The following is a 21774-nucleotide window of genomic DNA, read 5'->3' on the forward strand; positions in this document are numbered from 1 at the left end:
GAGACCTGCCCAGGCGGCTGCTGTACCAACAGTTGGTTCCTTTGTACACTGAGTCACATCCGTGGTGTGAGGACCTCATCCTCAGGATGGCCTCACAGAGGACGTCTGGGTGTTTCCACTTCCACGGACAAGGCCTCATGAGGCTCCCTGTGCGGGTCTCTGCGTGAGTAGGTCTGCGATTCTCTGGGATAAGTGTCCAAGCTGCCCTGGCTGCGTCCTATGGTAGCTGTATGTTGGGCTTTGGTTTTCGGTTTTTGACAGAAGCCTCTGTTTGCCAGAGTGGCTGCACGGCTCTGTGTCCCCACCAGCCACGTGTGAGCGACCCCCTTCCCCTGCTTCCTCGCCAGCACCGGGTGTGGTCGCTGTTTCTCACCTCAGCCTTTCCTGTGGGCGTGGAGCGTCTTGTCCCCAGTGCTGCTGAGCGACCATCTTTCCTGTGCGTATCTGCCGTCTGTGCAAGTACGTGAGTGTCCACTGCCGGGTTCCCAGAGCTGGTCACACATCCCAGGCGGGACGCCTCTGGCGGAGGTGCAGATCGACGATAATTTTCTCCCCTTTCATCTTCCTCACGGGATCCTTCGCCGGCAACGTTTTTAATTTTCAGGAATTCCAATCCGTCCAGTTCTCCTCTCATGGCTTGTGCTTTGGGTGTCAAGTCTCAGAACAATGTGCCTGTGGCCCCAGAGCCCAAGGATTTTTCTCCTGTGTGTTCTTCTAAATGTTTCATGATTTTATCTTTATGTGTAAGTCTGTGAGCCATTTTGAATTCATTTTTGTTGAAGGTATGGGACTTTCATCAAAGTTTCTTATTTTTTGGCCTGTGGAAGCCAGAGCCTGAATTTCCCCAAATTTCCCTCAGTAACCCCTAGTTTATTCACTTTTCTTTATTATTCAAATATTTCTTGGTGCCAGCTGAGCGTCTGGCCCCACAAGGTCCTGGGGCCCACAGGTCGAGTGTTTAAGACCCATGCCTGCCCTCTGGGGCTCACAGTCAGGCCTCGACTGGCCACGCCATGACCCTCCCAGAAGCTGCCTCGGAATCAGATGGGGGTGTCCACGTCAGGCCCCCCAGGGCAGCCGAGGGGAGCGAGCCACCCGGGGACTGTCTGCATGGACCCCTGTCCTGCCATCCCCTTCCACACAGCGCCCCTGGCACCGCCCTGGGGGCCGCAATGGGGCAGGAACAATTGCCCAGCTTGTAGTCTCAGGCGGACACAAGCACGCTTTCACGAGCCCACAAGACCGGGTCTGTGCCGCCTGGCGCCAAAGGGAGCAGGCCCAGTGCCCAGCTGGGGAAGATGCTGCTCTGGCCACGCCCCCAGCGGGCAGCAGGCAGAGGCTTCCTGCAGCCTCCAGCCTGGGCCCCTGGGCCCCAGCCGAGCAGGCAGCCGGGGCCAGACCTGCCCTCCAAGGAGGGGTGCCTGCCTCGCCCCACCGCATCCCAGCCCAGGAAGACCCTGGGCTTCTGGGAGGGACCCCAAGTTCCAAGCAGCACAGGGTGGGGGGGGGGTTGAACCCACACTCAAGGTTGGCAGAGCTCCAGTCCAATCCCAGCGGGGCCACTGTATGAGTGTCCTGTGGCTGCTGTATAAAACGCCTCAAACTCAGCGGCTCAGAACAGCCCGAACTGCTACTTAGCCCTCCAGCCTGGAGGCCACAAGTCCAAAGGCTCCTGTGAGCTGCTTCCTGCTGGGGTTCGGGAGGGTCCGTCTCCTCCTCCAGCTCCGAGCCGGTAGCTTCTCTCCCTCCTCCCCACGCCCTCTCTCTGGCCCTGGCCCTCCCACCTCCTTCGTATTAGGGCCCTCGTGATGACACTGGGCCGCCCCTCACCCTGGCACGGGCAGCTTAGAACTGGTGGACACAAAAAAATGAATCTCACTTGTTTTACTTTTATTTTGTACACGTGGCTCCTGTTGTATTATATTTATATCTATATCGTGCAGTGTGCAGATTCGCTTTGATTATTCAAATGGATATTTTATAAAGAAAACTGGGGGACGTGTGCGTTGACCTCCTGACCCTCCTGCTGCAAAGAAGCCTGTGGCTTCAGCCCGCCCTGCATCCTGGGCCACAAGGCCCAAGCCCTCGGGAGGAGCGGGGGTCTTAAGGTGGCTGCTCTCTGTTTTCGGGAAGCACGTGGGGACAGCGGGACCCCAGAGCAGAACAGCCTGCCCAGCCCGGGGGCGCTGGGAGCACTTCTGGGAGAGTGTGGAGCAGGACCCAGTCCCAGCTCTTGACAGGCAGGGCCATCTCTGCACCGTGCAGCGGGCCACCTGCCCCGAGAGTGATGGACAGACACTGCTCACGACAGCCCCCCCAGGGCTCGCGGAGCTGCAGCTCCCACCCCAGCTCCACGGACCACCCCTCACAGCTCATGAGACAAGGCCCAGGGCAGGTGCCCACAGGGCTCGCACCCGTCGTGGACCCCGGAGCTGCTGCTGCCCAGCCCAGCGGCAGCGACTTTCTGTGGGTCAAGCCCCTCTCCGGGTCGGTCTTTATTCTGGAACCCGTCGGCTTTCCCAAGGAGCCTGCTCTGTCCAGCCACTGGGGGGAGCCGCGTGGTAGGCTGCCCCCCGCAACTCCCATGGGCCCTTCCCAGCCTCCACGGAAAGGCCAGAGCCTGGACACTGGCCCAAAAGCTCTCTGGGCAACAGGGCGGCTGACGCACGCCCCTGCTTGGCTCTGGGGTGGATGGCGGCCTCGAGGCGGCCTTCTTAGGAGAGGCTGGGAGAGGCTCAGCCCCGAACCCTGCTGCTCCCGAAGTCTGGACTCGAGGGTCGGACGGCACACACTCCCCAGCATCACCCCCTTCCCGAGTCACTGCTTAGAAACTCAGCCCCCCGAGGCCATCAGACCGTGGTCACCTGGGGTGGGCCCGGGGCCTGCTTCCTGCCACACAGAGCTCAGCCCTGCTGCCGCCCCCTGGCCCCTGGGAACCGTGGCCAGCTCGCCACATCAGGACCACGAGAGAGGGCTTAAAGCCCAAGGGTCCATCACCATCGATGGGTGAACGGAGAGAGAAGGTGTGGTCCATCCACACAACGGGATATGATTCAGCCTTAATGTGGAAGGAAACGCTGACACAGGCTAATGAAACTTGGGGGCAGAACAGTGAAGTGAGCCAGACGCAGAAGGACAGACACTGTGTGGTTCCACTTTTGTGAGGTCCCTGGGGGAATCAGGGTCACAGAGACAGAAAGTCGGGGGTGGGGGCCAGGGCCTGGGGGAGGGGTAGGGGGCTTAGTGTGTAACGGGGGCAGAGGCTCAGTTTGGGAAGACGAGAAAGTTCTGGAGACGGACGGTGGGGATGGTTACACAACAGTGTGAATGTACTTGATGCCCCTGAACCGGACACTGAAAAATGGTGAAGATGGTAAGTTTTATGTTATGACTATTTTATCACAACAGAAACAAAACAAAAGGAATAAAATCTTCCATTAAAGATTTCAGACCAAAACATGGAGTCAGGAAGATGTACTTCATTGCACATTTAATAGCACATGCAGCATTCAGAACATCGCGATAAATAGGGCAGGGCTTACACACCACAGAAACACCCACAGGCAAAGGCAGGGGCCACCCCAGACTAGGCAGCCTCCCCGGGCTGCACGGGCAGGAGCAAATCGGGGTAAATGCACTATTTCGTGTGTCCTTCAGGTCACCAGGAGTCCCATGAGGCACGGGCCCCAGGCCCCTCCAGCTCACGTGAGAGTTGGCCTGACGACACTTCCGAGGGGGAATCGACTGATGGATGACTTAGGTGTGTGGGCCCAGGGTTGGTTTGACTCACGTTTTTCCTACATGGGGAGAGGGAGGCTCGGATAACGGGCTTTCCCACCAGGGCGAGACTCCTGGTTAACGGGAGGCTTGTCTGCTGGAGAACGACTCACAGGGGACTCTGTTCCTGACAACTTCATCCAGAATGTGTTTTAGAAAATCCCTCCACTTCCACCCAAGTCTCCAGGAAGCTGCTTTGCGAAGACGTGGAAGGCAGTGGGGCCTCCCCTGGCCCCGAGAGCAGCGCTCGCCGCACCTCGGAAAGCCCCAGGCTCACATGGTGTCTTCCTCTCCTGGGCGTCTCAGCCCAGTGAGGGTGACCCCTGCCCCTGACGGTCAGGCAAACTGGTCGGTGTGCCCAGCTTTCCAGGAGAGGGGAGGGTCACGCCCACTCCCCTAAACATGCCGTGGGCTCCTGGGGGCCACCCCCCTCTGAGGCCGGAGCTAGCTTAAGCCGCCAGAGCCTCCCCACCCCTGGCATCTTGGGAGGACCCTCTGTGGGGCGGCAGGGGCGAGCATTTGAGGGAGAGGTTGGACCCTCTCTCTCTTCAGCCTCAGCTTCTCACCCCAACCCCAAGAGTGCCTGTGGGGACCCCCGGGATGTCATCGCCCCACACCCTAGCCACAGACCGGGTGGCCTCGCATCACAGGGGTCGGCCGCCGGGAGCTACCCAGCCCGACCGGAGAGGAGAGCCTCCCAGAGCCGGCCCCTCACCCCAGAAGACGTGGGGAGGAAGGCGGGTCCCTTAAGAGGAGCCAGTGGGGGACGGGGAAGGGAGACGGGGAGGGGGCCGCCACCTCTGGAGGTGACCCCTTTACTCCCAGGTGAGCCCGAGGGAGGGGCGGTGCCCAGCTGCCAGCCTCAACTGGACGTGCAGGCGCACAGCAGCAGGAGCGGCAGCTCAGACGGTGAGGGAGATGAAGCTGTTGTAGCGCTGGATGTTCCTCTTGAGGATCTCGGAGCAGGGGCCCAGCACGCGCTCGAAGCGGGGCCGGTCCAGCTTCACGCACTTGAGGGGCCCCCGGGCCACCACGGTGGCCGCCCGAGGCCGGTTCAGCAGCAGCGCGATCTCCCCTGGGGGCGAGAGAGAGCGTCAGGGCTGCGGATTCAGGGGAAAAGCGAAACCTCAGGACGCGAGGCCACATCTGAGCGAACGTCTGCAGCGAGCGCGGCCCACAAAGCGCTGGGATACACTTACACCAACGCCTGGAACTCAGACCGCGCCGTGCCTGGTCCTGACCCGTGTCCTGCCCTCCTGGGACTGCCGGTACCCAGGACGGGCCGTCAGGGTGCCCAGGCCTCGGCCAGGTCCTCCCACGGCCCCCGCGGACCTCATCTCAGGCACTCCTGGGGCCCCGTGAAACGGCCGCCACCCCGGGAGGGAGCGGACCCCACAACTCACCGAAGTAGTCGGAGGGCCCGAGGCGCCCCACCTCCACGTACTCCTCACCGGGGGACCGGCGCTGGAGGACGGAGGCTGTGCCCTGCAAATGCCAAGGGGACATGTGAGGGTCGGCCGGCTGGGGTCGGGGTGGGCAAAGGCGGGGGTGCCCAAGGCCACCCCCGAGGGGCACCGCCCGCATCCCCCTCCCACTGGCTCCACTCCCCCCATCTAAAAGTGAGGCGTGGGGTCTGGGAGCTGCGGCCGTTCTCTGGCCGAGGGCACCTCCCGGGCACCACCATCCTCGCCGGCCCGGCTCCTGCCCCAAGCTGTCTGCCGCGGGTGGGGCACGGGCAGAATCTGGAGGTGCCTCCACGGGCAGCGCTGCTCCGAGCTGACCTTGGCTTAAGTTTCAAGGACGGGAGGCGCGTGGCCTTGTGGTCACACCGCCCCGCTAAGCGATGTGGCCCCCTGGCCTCCAGGCGGGGTGTCCGTGACACTGGGGCTCAATGATTAACGCCAGCCTAGGCAGCTTGGCGAGGCCGCGTTCCACACCAGAGACTCGGCCTTCGGGGGCCACAGCCTCGGCAGCAACGAGCCAGCACCGGTGGCTTCCACGCACAGAGCCCCCTGGCCTGCCGTCTGGGGGCACCCGCGGGCCGGAGCCTCGTGGGAACCCGGCATCTTCCCCACACGCCTGAGGAGTAGCAGCGAGGCCTCATGAATCACCCCGCCAGCCCCACTGGCCTCACCGGCCGCTGCCAATGCCCTGGACGCACAGAGGAGTGCGGTCTGTCTCGAGGTGGGCTCAGCTCACCCTGGCTCACCCAGACCCGGCCTCGCAAGCGCTAGCCTGGCCGCGCTCGGGTTAACTGGTACCCCCTCCACCCGGGCCGCAAGAGACTCGGTCAGAAGACCCCACCACAGTGCCCGCCGCGACTGGGACCTCCGGACCCCCTGGGCGGACCCACGCCGGCCCCCACTCCAGCCACAGGGCCTCTCGGCTTGCAGGTGCCTGGGGTGCTTATGAAGCTGGCTGACAGATGGAGCAGGACCTGGAAGCAGCAGACCATCTCCACCCGACCCGGGCATTCCAGGAGTGCTCCCTGGGCCGTGCGCCCACAGACCCCGGCCAAGGGACAGGGCCTGCAGGACACATGGTGCCGTGCTGACCCCACAGAGAGAAGTGGGGTCCTGCTCCCACCTGCCCTGGAGTGGAGGGCAGTCAGGCCCAGGGAGGGCGGCACTGCGGCGCTTTTCCTGAGACGACGTTGCACTGACCTAACTGTCGTTTACATGCATGCCTTTGCACTTATATAACTTACATGCCTTTCATTCCCATTTTAGACAATTTTCCATTTTACAATTGGATCATTTTCCTCTTCGGGACCCCAGGGACGGAACTGAAGTTCCAGTTGATAGAATTACTCAGTGAAACTCCAGGCTTAAAGCATCTGATGAGATGCTTCAAGCTCCAAACAACAGAAAACCCAATTCAAGGTGTCTAAAGGCTCCTAAGGGTAACTGCGCTCCCGCAGGACCAGAAGACTGAGACAGGGCTTTCAGGGCTGGCTAATTCAGCGGCCCACAGACGTGTCTGGACCCAGGCTCGTCCTTGCCTCCTGCTCTGGTGGCCTCAGTCGAGTCCTTGTGCTGGCACCGTGGCTGCCACAGTTCCAGGAGTCACCCAATGCCTCCCCCATGCCATCAGCAGGGAAACCTTCTGGAAGCTCCCGGCAACCTCCCCTCACACCTCACTGGCCAGAGCAGGTCACATGCAACCAATGCGATTGGCTGCCACTCCTCAGGCTCTGCCCTGCCCGCTTGGGACAGGGGTGAGGATTAGGGCTCAGTGGGCACAGAAGAGCAGGGGTGGGCTCGGTGGGCCACCGTTCTGTTTCTCACTTGTCCCCTGCCCCATGCAGACACCTCCCTGCCCTCTGCCTCCTCTGGAACCAACCGCATCCCCCATGGTCACTGGAAGCATTTCTCTCCTGGTCACATGTGGACCAGCCCATCTTACGATCGACGGCAGGTTGACAAGATGAAATCTGTGTCCCCTGGGATGCACGGAGCTTCCCCACTCGGGATCTTGACACAGAGGATGTACGCGCACCCGTTAAGACTGATGTAATAACAGACCCTCCAGGCTGGACGGCATGAAGATGAAAGGTCCTCAGGGGGAGCCCCGAATAAGAGAACCACCAGGGAACAGGCCGGCCGCTCCGCCTGGTCCTCGCACGTCCCAGGGCTGCAGGAGCACGTGGCCATGGGACCATGTTGTCCCCAACGGGATGTGCACTGCACCACACTCTCTTCCCACTGCTGACAGCCCAGCCTCCACGGGGGACGTCTGCCAAGGGGCAGTGGGGCCACGAGAGCAAGGGCCACGAGGGACACAGCCACGCCCCCCAGGGGTGCCCGTGATGACCGTGGGGTCACCACTTCACAAGACACTTCCTTATTCTCCACCGCAGTGGTTCGGGGGCTCTCTGCTGCAGCAGCTAAGGCTGACAGGCCGCCACCCCCAAGCTCTGACGCAACGGCAGGACGTTCCTGTCCTGGGAAGGCACAGACGCCAAGCCCGAGGGCGGGGAGAGAGGGAAACGGGCAGATGGACTCGATGCTGGGACCTCCGACCAGCAGGGCCCGGCGTTCCCACGACACGGGCCACGGGCGTGACCAGCACACGCCCGGGTCTTCCCATCCCAGCGAAACCACCGCAGCCCTGGAATAGCCGTCCTGTCCAAGCTCGTTTCCCAGACGGCCGTGAAGCCAGCATAGACATCCTCAGGGAGTTGAGAGCCGGAATTCTGGGGGCTGGAAAAACACACTTGCCAAAACTCTAGATCATATTCCCCAAATTTCTCATTGATTCTAACCCAACTCTAAAAATAAATCAGGTCACATAGGAATCGGCCAGGGAGGATGCACGAGAAAAATGTCACTGCTGGAGTCTGGGGGAGAAGGGGTTACGAAAGACCCGTTTTCCTTTCAACGCTTTTCATTTTTAAAATTTTTCTACAAAGTCGAAACCCACATCAACTCTTTGGTTTCGACAACGGCACGTGTGACCTTTATGAGACAGAAACCAGCCGAGGTCGAGGAGAACCACTCGCTGAAGCAGGGCCTCGGGCTTCCCACTCCCTGACGCAGCCCCTCCAGCCCGGCCGAGAGCCCCCCGACCAGGTCGAGCAATGACACCGCTGGGAGCCGCGGCCCCGCCTGTGGAGGCCTTGCCCTCCCCAGGGGCACGGCCCCGCCCCCTCTCCCCCAGCCTTCGGGCCTTCCTGCCCGTGAGCCAGACTCCGCTCGGGGGGGGGGGGGGGGGAGGCCTGCGCAATGGAGGACGGCAGGCACAGGCGCCCCCCAGAATCCACACCCCGGTGGGGTCAGAGCAGATAGGTCAGGGCTGTGGGCCGCTGGCCCCGCGCCCACGGTGCGGCCCTGGGTGGGGTAGGGGGACGTCAGGGTCAGGGCTCAGTAGGGACAGCACCTGGTGAGAGAGGAGCCCCCCGCCAGGGACCCGCAGGCGCGCCGGGCTGAGACTGGAGCTCGTGCACGTCCGGCCCAGCAGGGCAGGGGACACATGTGCGTGTCAGTGTGAAGGCCAGCCAGGCAGTGAGCAGTCACTCTCAGATCCCACTGACACCAAGTTCAGGGAGAGGAAACACTATTTATTTTATTTGAATAAATATCTATCTTAAAAGAAACAGTATCACAGCCATAAGCGGGAACCAGCATCACTTCCCGTAAGCTGAAGGGTAACGGAAAAAAGCACACAAGGAGGCAGGTACGGGGAGGTGTGGAGACAGCAGCCTCCGCCCGAGGTGCCCTCGACGCGGCCTGAGCCCCGCGCTCTGGGCGGCTCCCCGCGGTCCAAGCCCGGCTCCACGACGTGCCGGCCGCGGTCAGGGGAAGGCAAGGCACCGCCCGAGCCTCGGTTTCCTTGTCTGCAGAACAGATACGCCGCCAGCCACCGCAGACTCGGGAAACCAGCGCGCTCAGGCCTGCGGCAGCACGGCCGTGGTGGGGCCAGAAGCCGCCCTCGGGCCACCCAGCTCCCGGCCAGTGGGTGGGGGTGGGTAAGGGAGTCAACACCCCCGCACGGGGATTCGTCCAGGACAGCGCATCTGTTGGACTTTCCACGGACAAATCAGGCGTCTTTATGGCAACGGTCTTTGCACGCTGCTTATCTCTCCTCCCCTAGTGCCAGGAATCCCGTCCGGGGTAAAGCAGGACCTCGGAATCCAGCAAATGAGTTCCACATCTGTCTGTCTGGGAACGCCTCATGCTGTGTGCGGATACCAGGGAAACCAGAGCTGGGAACGGCTGAGGATGGGAAACACAGGCCCTCAGGGTTCCTCCAGCCTCCTGAGGGGGGCTGAGGGGAGGGAGGAAGATGGTGCTTTTAGACTTTTTGGGGGGCGCATCCCCAACTTTTAAAACTGTTTCTTATGTTAATAAAAAAAAAAATCAGAAAGAAGCCAAGTCAATGAGAAGGACTGCCAGAGGGAGCCACACAAAAGGTCATGGGGGCAGAGGAGGCGGCGCCACCCTTTTCTGAAGATGCTTCTGTGTCACTGGTCTTGTTCTAGCAAGTGACATTTTACGTGCATAATCTTTTAAAATTCATTTTAGGAAAGGCTCTCATCCCTGAACTCAGAAGCTCTGAGCTCCAGGCCTCGGCACCCAGAAGCGGACCTCGGCAGCCTCACCGGAATCTTCACATACAGGGTGCTCCTGGGGACGCACGACCGAGGAGGCCCGAGGCACACGACAGCATGTCAACCTGGGGGCACCGCGTGTGGGCTCAGTGTGTCCGCCCACAGGGGATGTGGTCAGGTCATTGCAAAGCCCAGGAGTGCCCGCCTGGCCAGCACTGGGAGCCGTCCTCACCAGGGGAAGGGTGACTGAGGTGCACGGGCTGGGGCCTACAAAAGGGGGGGCTCCAAGAGGATGGGCCCCCAGCCCCGGCCCCCAGATGACAAGGTGACGAGGAAGGAGACGCGTCAGGACCTGGGAGCCCCTTGGACTCCTCTGACCCTCTCGGTGGACATCAGAGCCGCCCAAGACAGGGCCTGGGCGATCCCGGGTGTGAGAGCCCCCCGGTGGGATCAGGAGAGGTGCTGACAAGCACCAAGCAGACACCAGGTCAGGGGGCATCTCCAACTCCTCTGAGATCCAGCAATTGTGCTCCTTGGTATTTACCCACAGGGTCAGGTTGAAAGCTCATGTCCACACGAAAACCTGCACGAGGATGTTTACAGCAGCTTTATTCATAGCTGTCAAAACCTGGAAGCAACCAAGGTGTCCTTCAGCAGGTGATGGATAAATAAACTGGTTCAGCCAGACAGTAGAATATTATTCAGCACTAGAAAGAAATCAGCCGTCAAGCCCTGAAAAGCCACGGAGGAAACTTACATGCGTGCCACTGAGTGAAAGGCGCCAGCGAGGAAAGGCTTCAGGCTGTGTGCTTCCAACTACATGGCATTCCGGAAAAGGCAAAACTAGGGAGACAGTGAAAAGACTGAGCGTTGGGGCATGGAGGGGGTGACCAGGTGAGCAGAGGTGACTTTTACAGCAGGGAAACTACTCTGCGTGATACAGTAACAACCGACTTGTCCGTATGCATTTGTCCAAACCCACAGAACGTACAGCACCCAGAGTGAACCCTGCCACGCTGGACCTTGGGTGGCTGTGAAATGTCCGTGCAGGTTCATCGATCGTGCGAGATGCACCACCTGGCAGGGGTGTTGGCAGTAGCGGAGGCTGTGCCCGTGAGGCGGGGAGGGGCTGGTGGGAAATCTCGGCACCTTCCCATCCACTTTGTTATGAACCCCAAACTGCCCTTAAAAAATACAGTCTCTAAATAAAAAGAACTCCTCTGAGGTCCGGATACCCCTCGTTACTGGTGACCCAGCTGGCATGGAGGACAGGGGTCCGAGTTGGCCGGGACCAGTGGACATGGGTGCAGTGTGGCCCCCAGCCCGGCCTGGCTTCCGGAAGAGCGTTCCTTCTGGCTCAGTCCAGAAGGGAAGGTTATCTTCCCGCTACTTTCTGGACCAGGACTGCCGTGCTTCGATACTGACCGTGGCCAGGGGCACTGCTCTCACTCCCTGGACGGGGAGGGTCTGGCGCTGACCACGGAATCCCAACGGCAACTAACGGAGACGGAGACTGCACTCACCCTGCACGGGTGCTGACCGGACTTGGCACCTCCTGGCGGGGCCCCCGAGGCTGAGCCGTGAGGGACGCCGCCCGTCGGGCGGAGGGCCAGGGTGAGCCCCTCAGACAGGTTCTCGAGCGAGGGAGGGTCCCAGGATGGGAGCAAACCCACCAGGCCCGTGGGAGGCCCCTCGGGAGCCGGAGCCTCAGGGTGGGATGGCTGTGGGCGTCTGGCTCACAGGGAAGCTTGGGCAGCTGGACGAGATGTCCCTGACCTGCGGGGGACGCAGGGTGGACGTCCAAACTCCTTGTCCAGAGCGCAGGGTGTGTGTGGTCCTGCTGCCCCGAAGTTGGCACTGCCTCCCGCCCCCACTCAGCCCCCAGCACCCCGCCTCCCACCACACCTGGTGCCCCTGGCCTCGTGCCCAGTGTTCCTCTGGATGCCCTTCCCCGACCTTCTCCATCTGGAGGACTCCTACTCATACGTCAATACCCAACCCACTGCCACCCGGGGTCACTGCTCCACCTCCCTGGCCTTCCCTTCTCCATGTGGAACCCAGGGCCAGTCTGTGGCAAGGGGTTTGGAGGCTCTCCCTCCCCTGCAAAGTCACAGCAAACTGCCCAGCGGCGGCCACCGCCCCCCACCCCCCTCCCCCAGTACACTGAGCCTCGGCCTGGCTCACAGTGGAGGCACAGACGGGCTGAGTCACAGATGGCTGTGACCTTGGATCTGTGCACTGTGGCCTGCAGCGGTCTCTGTAAAAGTTCCCGAGACGACGGCGAACTCGGAACACCCTTGAGACGTGAGGGGAACAGCATCAGCTAGGAAAGTCCCCGGCCAACGGCAGCGTCGAAGGGGTTGTTTTGCAGTTGCTTCAACATTGTGGACATTCATAGAAGTGATGTGCAAAGAGAGATGATATATCCAATCTCACGTTTCCATGGCAATGCCTCCAGCTGTGCAGCCTGCCTGGGAGCCGGCGGGGAGGGAACCCGCTCTTGTCCAGCTGCCCCCAGTCCCCGGAGGTTCTGCCAGGCATGGAATCTGGCCACGGGGAGGGTTGCAGCAGAGAGGACCCGAGACCCTGGCCTGGCCCCGCCCACGTCCTCTTCCCAGGGTCTTCCTGGAGGGAGAGGAGGTCCAGGGAGTAACCTGAGTCTGCAAGCCTCACAGGACTTGGCACGTTCTCGACGCGTCTGGCCCCTCCCTGCCAGCCCCACATGCCCTCTCTTCCTGGGGGAGGCCCACCAGGGTCTGTCCTGCCAGACGCAGCCGGGAACGCCCGCAGGTCCCACTGCTGGCGACAGAGAGCTCCTCGGGCTACTGGGCGTTTCAGGCCTCGGTAACTAGAAGAGGTCCCGAGAACAGCCAGGCCACCTACGGCCCCCCGGGCTGCTGCGGGTCGGGTCCTGAGGGGCCAGGGATGCTTGGGCCCCTGGGAAGACCCACTGGTGCTTTCTGTTCTCACGTCTGTGAGGCCCCAGGTTGACAACCGCAGGTCTGCCCTGGTCGGCTGAGAACATGCTCCAAGGGCTTTGGGGGTCAGGTGTCCGAGGGGCTGGTGGCGCCCACAGCTTCAGAGACAGCTGGTGTGAGCACACAGAGCTCAGAGGCAAGGAGGCCCCTGCCAGGAGGCTTGGCACGGAGACCCTGGGGTCACGTGAGCCCAGCTCTGCCAGCCCCGCCTGGCTCCCAGAGGCCAGCACGTGCTGTTAAGGACTCACCAGGCGTCTGCAGGACCCGTTTCTCACGTCTGTGCAGGTGCAGGTCTCTGCCAGCGCCTCCACACCCGGGGAAACAGCTCCCAGGGCAGCCTGTCACTGGCCCCAGGCTGTGCTCACCCGCGTCCACCCAGGAGAGCAGAGGGGTGGGCTGAGGCCCAGCCAAGGGTGGGGGCCCGGGGGAGCCCGCGCTCCCACCCCGCTAGATGAGGCCTTGGCACAGCCTGAGGTCCACAGGGGAGGAGTGGGACTCGGCCAGTCCACACGCAGGGAGCCAGGGGCCTGGCCCCAAGGCCAGCATGGCCTCCGCAGGTGTTGCTTCCACAAAGAGAAAGGGCAGCACCGGGCCTGCCGGCCACGGGAAGACGCCGGCCAGGGCCCCACAGCCCCGCTCCACTCGCAGGGCCAGCACGCACGGCGGGAGCCCCGGGCCCGCCCCCTGCAGCTCTGGGGCCTCGGAGCAGCCGGGCCCCTACACCCACCTGAGCAGAGGCCTGACTGTTCCAGAGGAGTCGGAAGGCAGTGGTACTGGTCAGGGCTCTCTGGAGAAAGAAGACCAATGGCCTGTGCACTTGGAGAAAGACTTATGTTAGGGAATCTGCTCACACAACTGTGGGGCTGACGTGCAAACTCTGCAGGCAGGCCGGCAGGGAAGAGTGGGTGCCGGGACTCAGTCCAAAGGCCAAGGCCGGCTGCGGGGAATCCCTCTTCCTGGGGGACCTCGGTCCTCTTCCTCTTAAGGAGGCCTTCAACTGATTGGACAAGGCCCACACTCACCACAGAGGTCAGGGGCTCCACCCAAGGTCAACTGACATCAGTGTCAACCGCATTTGAGAAGCACCTTCACAGAAACACCTGGAGACCCGCGTTGGACCAAACATCTGGGTCCTGAGGCCTGGCCAAGTTGACCCATGGAATCAGCCCTCACAGCGGGTCCTGGGGCCTGGGCCCCTTCCCGGCACATCCGCAGTGGAGACGTCCTTTCCTGTCCAGCTGTCGGCTTCGTGGGTGTCACGAGAACACGGGGCGGACGATGTGCTGAAACACATACATGTGTGAGCAGCCTGTTCGAGGGAACCTACTCAGCTCTTCCCGCCAAGTCCTCTAAAGGCCACGTCGGCTCATCCCGTGGTAGTCTTGGGAGAGAACAGGGCTGCGGGGCGGACACCACACCCCTTTCAGATGCGGCTGGTGACCACTTCTGGCCCCGTGGGAAACAATGGCTTGAGGCTGCAGAAGTCTGTGCGCTGCATTTCAGTTCTGAGCGTGTGATGCCTGTGAACCCTGAGGCACCACCATGACTTACCCAATTTGGTGGACCACAGAGGAAAAGGGAAAAAAAAATCCAAGTTGCCAAGGAAACCACTTTGAATACATTTTACGATGTTGTGAAAACCGTACCTTCCAAGGGCGCTGGGTTACACTCCGGGCCGTACCATCGCTGTTACTGTGACTCTGCCCCCACAGCCACCCCCTCGGTCAGCGGTGGGGGGGACACTCGGCCACAAAGCTGTACTCCCTCAACAGAACCAGCAGTGTCCCTGTCCCCGAATCGCTCTCCCAAGGCCCTCCTCGGACAGCTTTTGTGGCAGGAGGCGTCAGGAGCCCCTGGAGAGGGTCCCCACCCCACCCATCACCATCTCCTGGTGATTCTACAAGGAACACGCTGCCCGTAACACAGACCACACAGTCGTGGCGCCAGGCTCGCCCTCGAAGACGATCACGGAACTCGGCTCTGACGGCCTTTAATGGATGAGCCAGAGCAACATCCAGCCCCAGAGCAGCAGAGACGACGCAGACAGACACCCCCGGCCCAAAGGGCGTCAGTGGAAGGGCAAGGAGGTAGGGACACGCAGGAAACACAGGAAGCAGTGCGCACACCACTCACGCTGCTCTAGAGAAGTGCGGGGTGCTCAGACACACACGTGCACATGTGCACATTCACACACATGCACACGCACGCTCACGCCCACAGCGAGGGCCCAGCACTCCCAGAGCAAAAGGGCGGGTCCAGAGCAGGGATGCAGGGGCAAGACACGGGCGCGTCTGGGATCCACTACCTGCTATCTGCATGTCCTTGGGGAAGGACCTCAGAGGTGAGGTCAGACTGCACAGCTGTGGGGCTCACATTCGAAGCTCCCATTGTCACAGTCCCTATGAGCTCTGTGAGGAACCCCCGCTGACCCCCGTCTTTCACACGGCTTCACAGTTTTTCTACCCGTGGCCTTGGCCCCAGAGAATAACGGACGACTGTCTGTGTCGGCCAGAGCTGCTCATTCCCTCGGCCTCAAATCCATCAAAACCGAGGCTGCAAACTCAACGGCCTGCAAGTGTGTGCAGAGCCCGCCGGTGAGGCAGGGGGGCAGGGTGAGGACTGGGGCAAAGCGGGAGCATGTCACACCCGGGGCAGCTGCCTCTTGGGTGCAGCCAGGCAGGGATGCAGATCCAAAGTGGCCAGATCCAGATGTTCAAGAAGAAGAGATCCAGGTTTTCATGTAAAATACCTGATTTTTATTTTATTTTATTTTATTTTATTTATTTTTTGGCTGCGTTGGGTCTTTGTTGCTGGGCACGGGCTTTCTCTAGTTGCAGCGAGCAGCGGCTACTCATCGTTGCGGTGCACAGGCTTCTCATTGCAGTGACTTCTCTTGTTGCGGAGCACGGGCTTTAGGTGCGCGGGTTTCAGTAGTTGTGGCTCGCCAGCTCTAAAGCGCAGGCTCAGTAGTTGTGGCGCACAGGCTTTGTTGCTCCGCAGCATGTGGGATCTTCCCGGACTAGAGCTCAAACCCATGTCCCCTGCATTGGCAGGCGGATTCTTTTTTTTTTTTTTATCATCTTTATTGGAGTATAACTGCTTTACAATGGTGTGTTAGTTTCTGCTTTATGACAAAGTGAATCAGCTATACGTATACATATATCCCCATATCCCCTCCCTCCCACCCTCCCTATCCCACCCTTCTAGGTGTTCACAAAGCACCGAGCTGGTCTCCCTGTGCTCTGCGGCTGCTTCCCACTAGCTATCTATTTTACATTTGGTAGTGTATATATGTCCATGCCACTCTCTCACTTCGTCCCAGCTTACCCTTCCCCCTCCCGATGTCCTCAAGTCCATTCTCTAGTAGGTCTGCGTCCTGGCAGGCGTATTCTTAACCACTGTGCCACCAGGGAAGTCCCCTGATTTTTAAATAGTGACAATTAATTCAAATTTAAAAAAAAAAAAAACACGGTGCAAGCCAGTGCAAACCCCAACACCCCTTGCGTCCGACGACAGGCTTAGCTGCATTTGGAGAGCACGAGCAACTTTCTGCTGGAACGTCTTCCAGAAACCATGAGCCAGACACTGGCTATCTTTGCAGGAGGATCTGAGATAAAAAAACACAGACTTCGAGGGACCACAGTTCCCTCAAAGCCCTGAGAGTAAAGCCCCGGAAATGTTCTGAGTCAAGCCGTAACTTTCACCCCAAGGGCTCACTTCTCGGGGGAGCAGGCGTGAGCCTCTGGGATGACCTCTCTGAGGTCACAGCCGGGGCGCGCGGGAGCTGAAACGCAGGGTTTGTGGCCTCTCAGGTCTACGGAGGGGAGACCTGGCTGGAAGGAATCATAATTTGTTCTGTCTGTGGTTTTTCCCCTTTCTTTCAAGAAACATTGTTGAGTGAGTCACCCACCCCAGGACAGGAATGCTGCCTGTGGGCGGGTCCCCCCGCGGAGCTCCTGCAGAAGCACCCCCAGCCCTGGGGCTCAGGTGGGAACCACGCCCATCATTCGGCTGCAGCCCCAAGGGCCCTCCCGCCCCTGGCTCAGGTCCGAGATGTGGACCGGGAGGTGACCAAGGTCCCGGTTCCCAAATGCACACTGTAAAGCTCCGTGCTGGCGCCATCAAGACCCTCCCAAGGTGGTTCTCCTGCTGACCCCACAGCCTTCCAGATCTTTCCTGCGTGATCAGCAGGCAGGTGGCGGGAAGAACCACAGGCACGCCCTCCTAGGAGGGGCTGCTGCGGGAGCCCAGATAAAGTCCCCACGGACTTGCGGGTCACAGGGCGGGACTTCGTTTGTGGACTGAGACACAGAGGTGGGCAGGCGCCAGCCAGCGGGACCCGGAGCATCCTCGCCAACAGCAGCAGCCTGGGAAGTTGCTTCTGTTGTTGTAAACCAAGAAAGTGGCTCCAAGTCCGGCGATGTCGGCCAAATGTCACCAGGGGTTGAGCCTTTGTCACTTCCTTTCTCTGCACCAACCCCAAGGCTGGCACCACTCTCTCTGGATGGCACAGCGACCCCCTCTGCGGCCGCAGCCACGACCAGAGCAGGCTTTCAGACTCGAGCCGCCCCAGCCTCTGCTGCGCTGAAGTCTCCTGTTCTCCGACGGCAAAACGTGCAGCTGGAGCATGTGCTTTCCCGGGCAGGCGACATAAATTCTTCCCGCCAGGAGGGCCAGGGAAGTAGGAAGTGAGCCAAACTCACATAGTTTTGGGTCTGTGTCATGGGGAGGGTCCCATGGCGAGGCGGCCCCGGGGACCATAGCCTAGGCGCAGCCCCAGGCGGGGGGGACACACCGGTCACGCAGCTGCTCGCCCCCATCAGTGACAGGCTGAGCGTGGCGGCCTCGGATTACGGCCCAGAGCCAGCTGTCGCGGTGGTGGGGGATGGAGGAGGGAACAGTGACTCACGCGGGTCCAGGTGGAGAAATCTGGCGCCAATCTTCCGAATTAAACTTTTAACTGGAGACCACTGACATTCACACGCAGTTGTAAGAAGGAGGACAGAGAGATCCCACGTGCCCTCAACTCACACATGTCCCCCAGGAGCATGCACTCGTCACGCCGGGTTCCGCTCAGGGAGCCCTCCACACCCCGGCCGTGTCCGGATCCCCACGTTCACCTGCACACCTGGCGTGCTCAGTCCGTGCAATGTCTGCACACGTGTGGGCTCGGGGACCCGACCCACTTCCTGAGGAGACCCCGCGATTCTCCAGGGCGAGGATACCCAGTGGGGGGCCTGTCTGCACGCAGGATGAAGGCGGTGGGGGAACGGAGCGCTGGGATCAGGGGTGGCTGGTCCCCAGGGGAGGGGCACGTGCAGAGTGGGCATCCCCCACTCCCGGGTGGCCCACCTCAGCTGGGGACCGCGCAGAGCCCTCCCCATGCCCAAGCCGGACGCACCTCTGTGATGATGAAGAAGTCGTCCCCAGGCTCCCCCTGGACCACGATCTTCTCTCCGTCCTCAAACTGGACGGGCTCCAGGGCATCAGCCACAGTCAGACGTTCCCACTTCTCCAGAGACTCTGCAGCAGGGGACACGGGGGGGTGGGGGTCACGGGGGCCAGGGAAGGTCAGGGGGTCAGCTCCCCACCCCAGACAATCTAAGAAAACACCCACATGGCCAGCCCCAGTGTGATGAGGCTTTGCTACATCACAGGATGAACAAAACAGAAAGCAAATTTCTGTGCAGGAGGCCCGGGTATTTTCACAAGTGAGTTGGGCCCAGGGTGTACACGGCTCAGCAGGTGGACAGGGCTTCAGAACTGGGAGCGATTCTAACCTACATCACAGGTTTAACATAAATGACAGGCACTGGACGTTGAGTCCAAGTTAACTCAGGATGAAATGCCTTTGTTATCCTCAAAAGAACAAAGCTGCCTATATTTTTGCAAAAATATAATCACAGCTCAGCACTAGGGCTACTAAGGGGTTTAAATAATTCAGAGGCCAAAGCAAGTCTCCGTTCATAAGACACCATTCAGGGCCATTCAAAGAGCATACAACTGTATTTACGTTGAAAGAGGTGTAGTGTACCTTCCATTATTTTGGGTCAAAACACTTCATTCCAACAGCAAGTGTGCTTCGATTCTTGCACATTCTGTCCGCCTTCCCACCCTTTCTCACGCCTTCCCTTCCCCGTCACTATCCACCCCTAGCCCTCAGGAAAGAAAAAAATAATAGCATGCTCCTTTTATAAGAAATTAATGATTGCCTGATTAACTGTTTCTTTTTTGCCAAAGAAACTTTTCTGGCCTACACTTATCAGCTGCGCTTATGTAGGTCAGCCGCTAAAAATACAAAGCAAAGCATTTATTTTAGATCTCGATTAGGAGGGGGATTTCTCTGCTTGAAAACTCCTGCCAGGGCCACACGCTGAAAAGGACACGCTTTTGACCAACCCCGGGGCTGGAGCAGATTCTGGAGCCACTGCCATCACACTGGTCCAGCAGCCTCCATACCGGACGGGAGCTGCCCCGTGACCCAGACCCCGGGCACCCTCAGGAGGCTGGCACGGCCACCTCGGGACGAAGACACAGGTGACTTTGAAGGGTCACGGTTGGTGCTGAGGTGGATGCCGGTGCCGGTAAACGTGTGACTGCTGCTTGGTTTCCCTCCAGGGCGATGAGAGGCGTTTGATTTTACAGCCTTGGGCTTAGGAAGTTCTCTTCCTCCTGTTTGAGCCGTGGGTTTTTCTATTGCATTTGAGACCTGGAACCCCAGTCCTGAGGTCGGAGAGTCAGAGCTTCCACCCTCAGCAGCATAAATCCCAGGAGAGAACTGCTGGAAGAGACGGAGATCGGGGCGATTCCTTGGTCCCGATTTCTGAAGCAGAAGCTTTGGGGGCATTTTTACTGCATTCAGATCCCTGGGTCCCAGGTGCGGATGGTCAGCTCAGGTGGGAAAACGGTGACTGGCCGGGTGGGGCCACTCCCAACGCTGCCCTTCTGGAGGGGGGTCTCAACGCTGCCAGGGAAAGTGGCAGACACCCCCGAAGAGACACAGAAGGCAGCCCTCAGTCAGCGGCAGCCAAGGGGCAGGCACACCCACCCGGAAGGGACTGGCCTCGGGGCCGACGCTTCGGGAGAATGCGGACCCTCGGGCCCTGCCTCACGGCCGCTGCCACCCAGCCCTGGGCCTGACCCCGGCTCCCCTCCCAGGAGACCCCCTTTTCCTGCCTGGAGGCCTGAAGCCTGCTTTTCCCCTTGAAATAGGGTCAGGGCAGGCCCCCTGAGCTGCCTCTACTACCTCCATGAAGCAGGGGGGGCCGGGAAGGACGCGCCGGGTGGGCAGCCATCCTGCAGCAAATGCATCTCCACATCCGCCCCCCAGGCCTGCGCCGTGTCCTCTGCCGGGGGACCTGAGCCTGCTTCTGCCGGCTGCCCCCCACCTCCCACCCCACCTCCCACCACCCCCATGTCAGCAACTACAAGCAGTCGTGTCCTTCTTTTTGCTATTTGGAAAAAAAATAATCAGAAAAGTAGAATGAACAACACAACCAGCATCTGTCCTGAATGAAATTACAGGACTACTTGGTCATGTTTGCTTCAGAGCTATTCCTTACAGACACATCATGTTGATGATAAAACTGAGTCCCTCTGTCTCAATTTGAGTTCTCTCTCCTTCCGCAGAGGCTGTGACTATTCAGATTTTTTTTTTAATCTTAAAGGGTTTGGTGAGTTTCCACCCCAAAGGTGGTCTTACACCTTTACTGTAACACAGCTTCGTCAACATGACCCAGCGTTGCCAAAATTATGCAGGGATGCACCGTCATCTGCGCCATCTTCTGTGTCCAAGATCCATGTTGAAACGTGTTGACACGCGGAGACCTAGTCCATGCGCTTTACTGGAGTATAAACCTGCATAACACAAACACCCGGGCGCAAGGACCTTCCTGCGATGACAGATTTTAGGCTGTTTCTACTTTCTTGTCATTGTAGGAATTGCTGAAATGACCATCCATGTCCATGTCTCTTTTTTTATTAAACGTTTTTTTGTTTTTTTGCGGTACGTGGGCCTCTCACTGTTGTGGCCTCTCCCGTTGCGGAGCACAGGCTCTGGACGCGCAGGCTCAGTGGCCATGGCGCACGGGCCCAGCTGCTCTGCGGCACGCGGGATCTTCCTGGACCGGGGCACGAGCCCGTGTCCCGTGTATCGGCAGGCGGACTCTCAACCACTGCACCACCAGGGAAGCCCTAAACACGTTTTTTTTTTTTTTTTGCGGTACGCGGGCCTCTCACTGTTGTGGCCTCTCCCGTTGCGGAGCACAGGCTCCGGACGCACAGGCTCAGCGGCCATGGCTCACGGGCCCAGCCGCTCCGCGGTACGTGGGATCTTCCCGGACAGGGGCACGAACCCGCATCCCCTGCATCGGCAGACGGACTCTCAACCACTGTGCCACCAGGGAAGCCCCATGTTTGTTTGTTTTTTTTTTTTTTTTAGAGAGGAAATTTTTTTTTTAATTTATTTATTTATTCTTGTCTGTGTTGGGTCTTCATTTCTGTGTGAGGGCTTTCTCTAGTTGTGGCAAGTGGGGGCCACTCTTCATCGCGGTGCGCTGGCCTCTCACTATTGCGGCCTCTCTTGTTGCGGAGCACAGGCTCCAGATGCGCAGGCTCAGTAGTTGTGGCTCGCGGGCCCAGTTGCTCCGCGGCATGTGGGATCTTCCCATACCAGGGCTTGAACCCGTGTCCCCTGCATTAACAGGCAGATTCTCAACCACTGCGCCACCAGGGAAGCCCGTCCCCATGTTTTTAATTGAAGTACAGTTGTGATAGTTTCAGGTGCATAGCAAATTGATTCAGTTATATATATATATATATATATATCTCCTTTTTCAGATTCTTTTCCCTTATAGGTTATTACGAGATACTGAATATAGTTCCCTGTGCTCTACAGTAGGACCTTGCTGCTTATCTATTTTATACACAGTGGTGTGTATCTGCTAATCCCAAACTCCTAATTTATCCACC

General features: G+C 59.7%; 1 protein-coding gene across 1 annotated transcript in view; it reads right to left on the reverse strand.

Moving 5' to 3' along the window:
• Positions 1-4679: 4679 nt before the first annotated feature.
• The window catches only part of PRKAR1B (protein kinase cAMP-dependent type I regulatory subunit beta), a gene marked incomplete at both ends in the record, with an annotated part of 83768 nt that continues 66673 nt past the window's right edge, over positions 4680-21774 (reverse strand). Inside the window, 3 exons of the mRNA XM_079719346.1 lie at positions 4680-4852; positions 5181-5262; positions 18206-18327. Of these exons, the coding sequence (XP_079575472.1) occupies positions 4680-4852; positions 5181-5262; positions 18206-18327 (377 nt within the window). The remainder of the gene's footprint in view (positions 4853-5180; positions 5263-18205; positions 18328-21774) is intronic.

Source organism: Hyperoodon ampullatus, assembly GCF_949752795.1.
Source record: "Hyperoodon ampullatus genome assembly, chromosome: 14".
In the NCBI taxonomy this organism is placed as follows: domain Eukaryota; kingdom Metazoa; phylum Chordata; class Mammalia; order Artiodactyla; family Ziphiidae; genus Hyperoodon; species Hyperoodon ampullatus.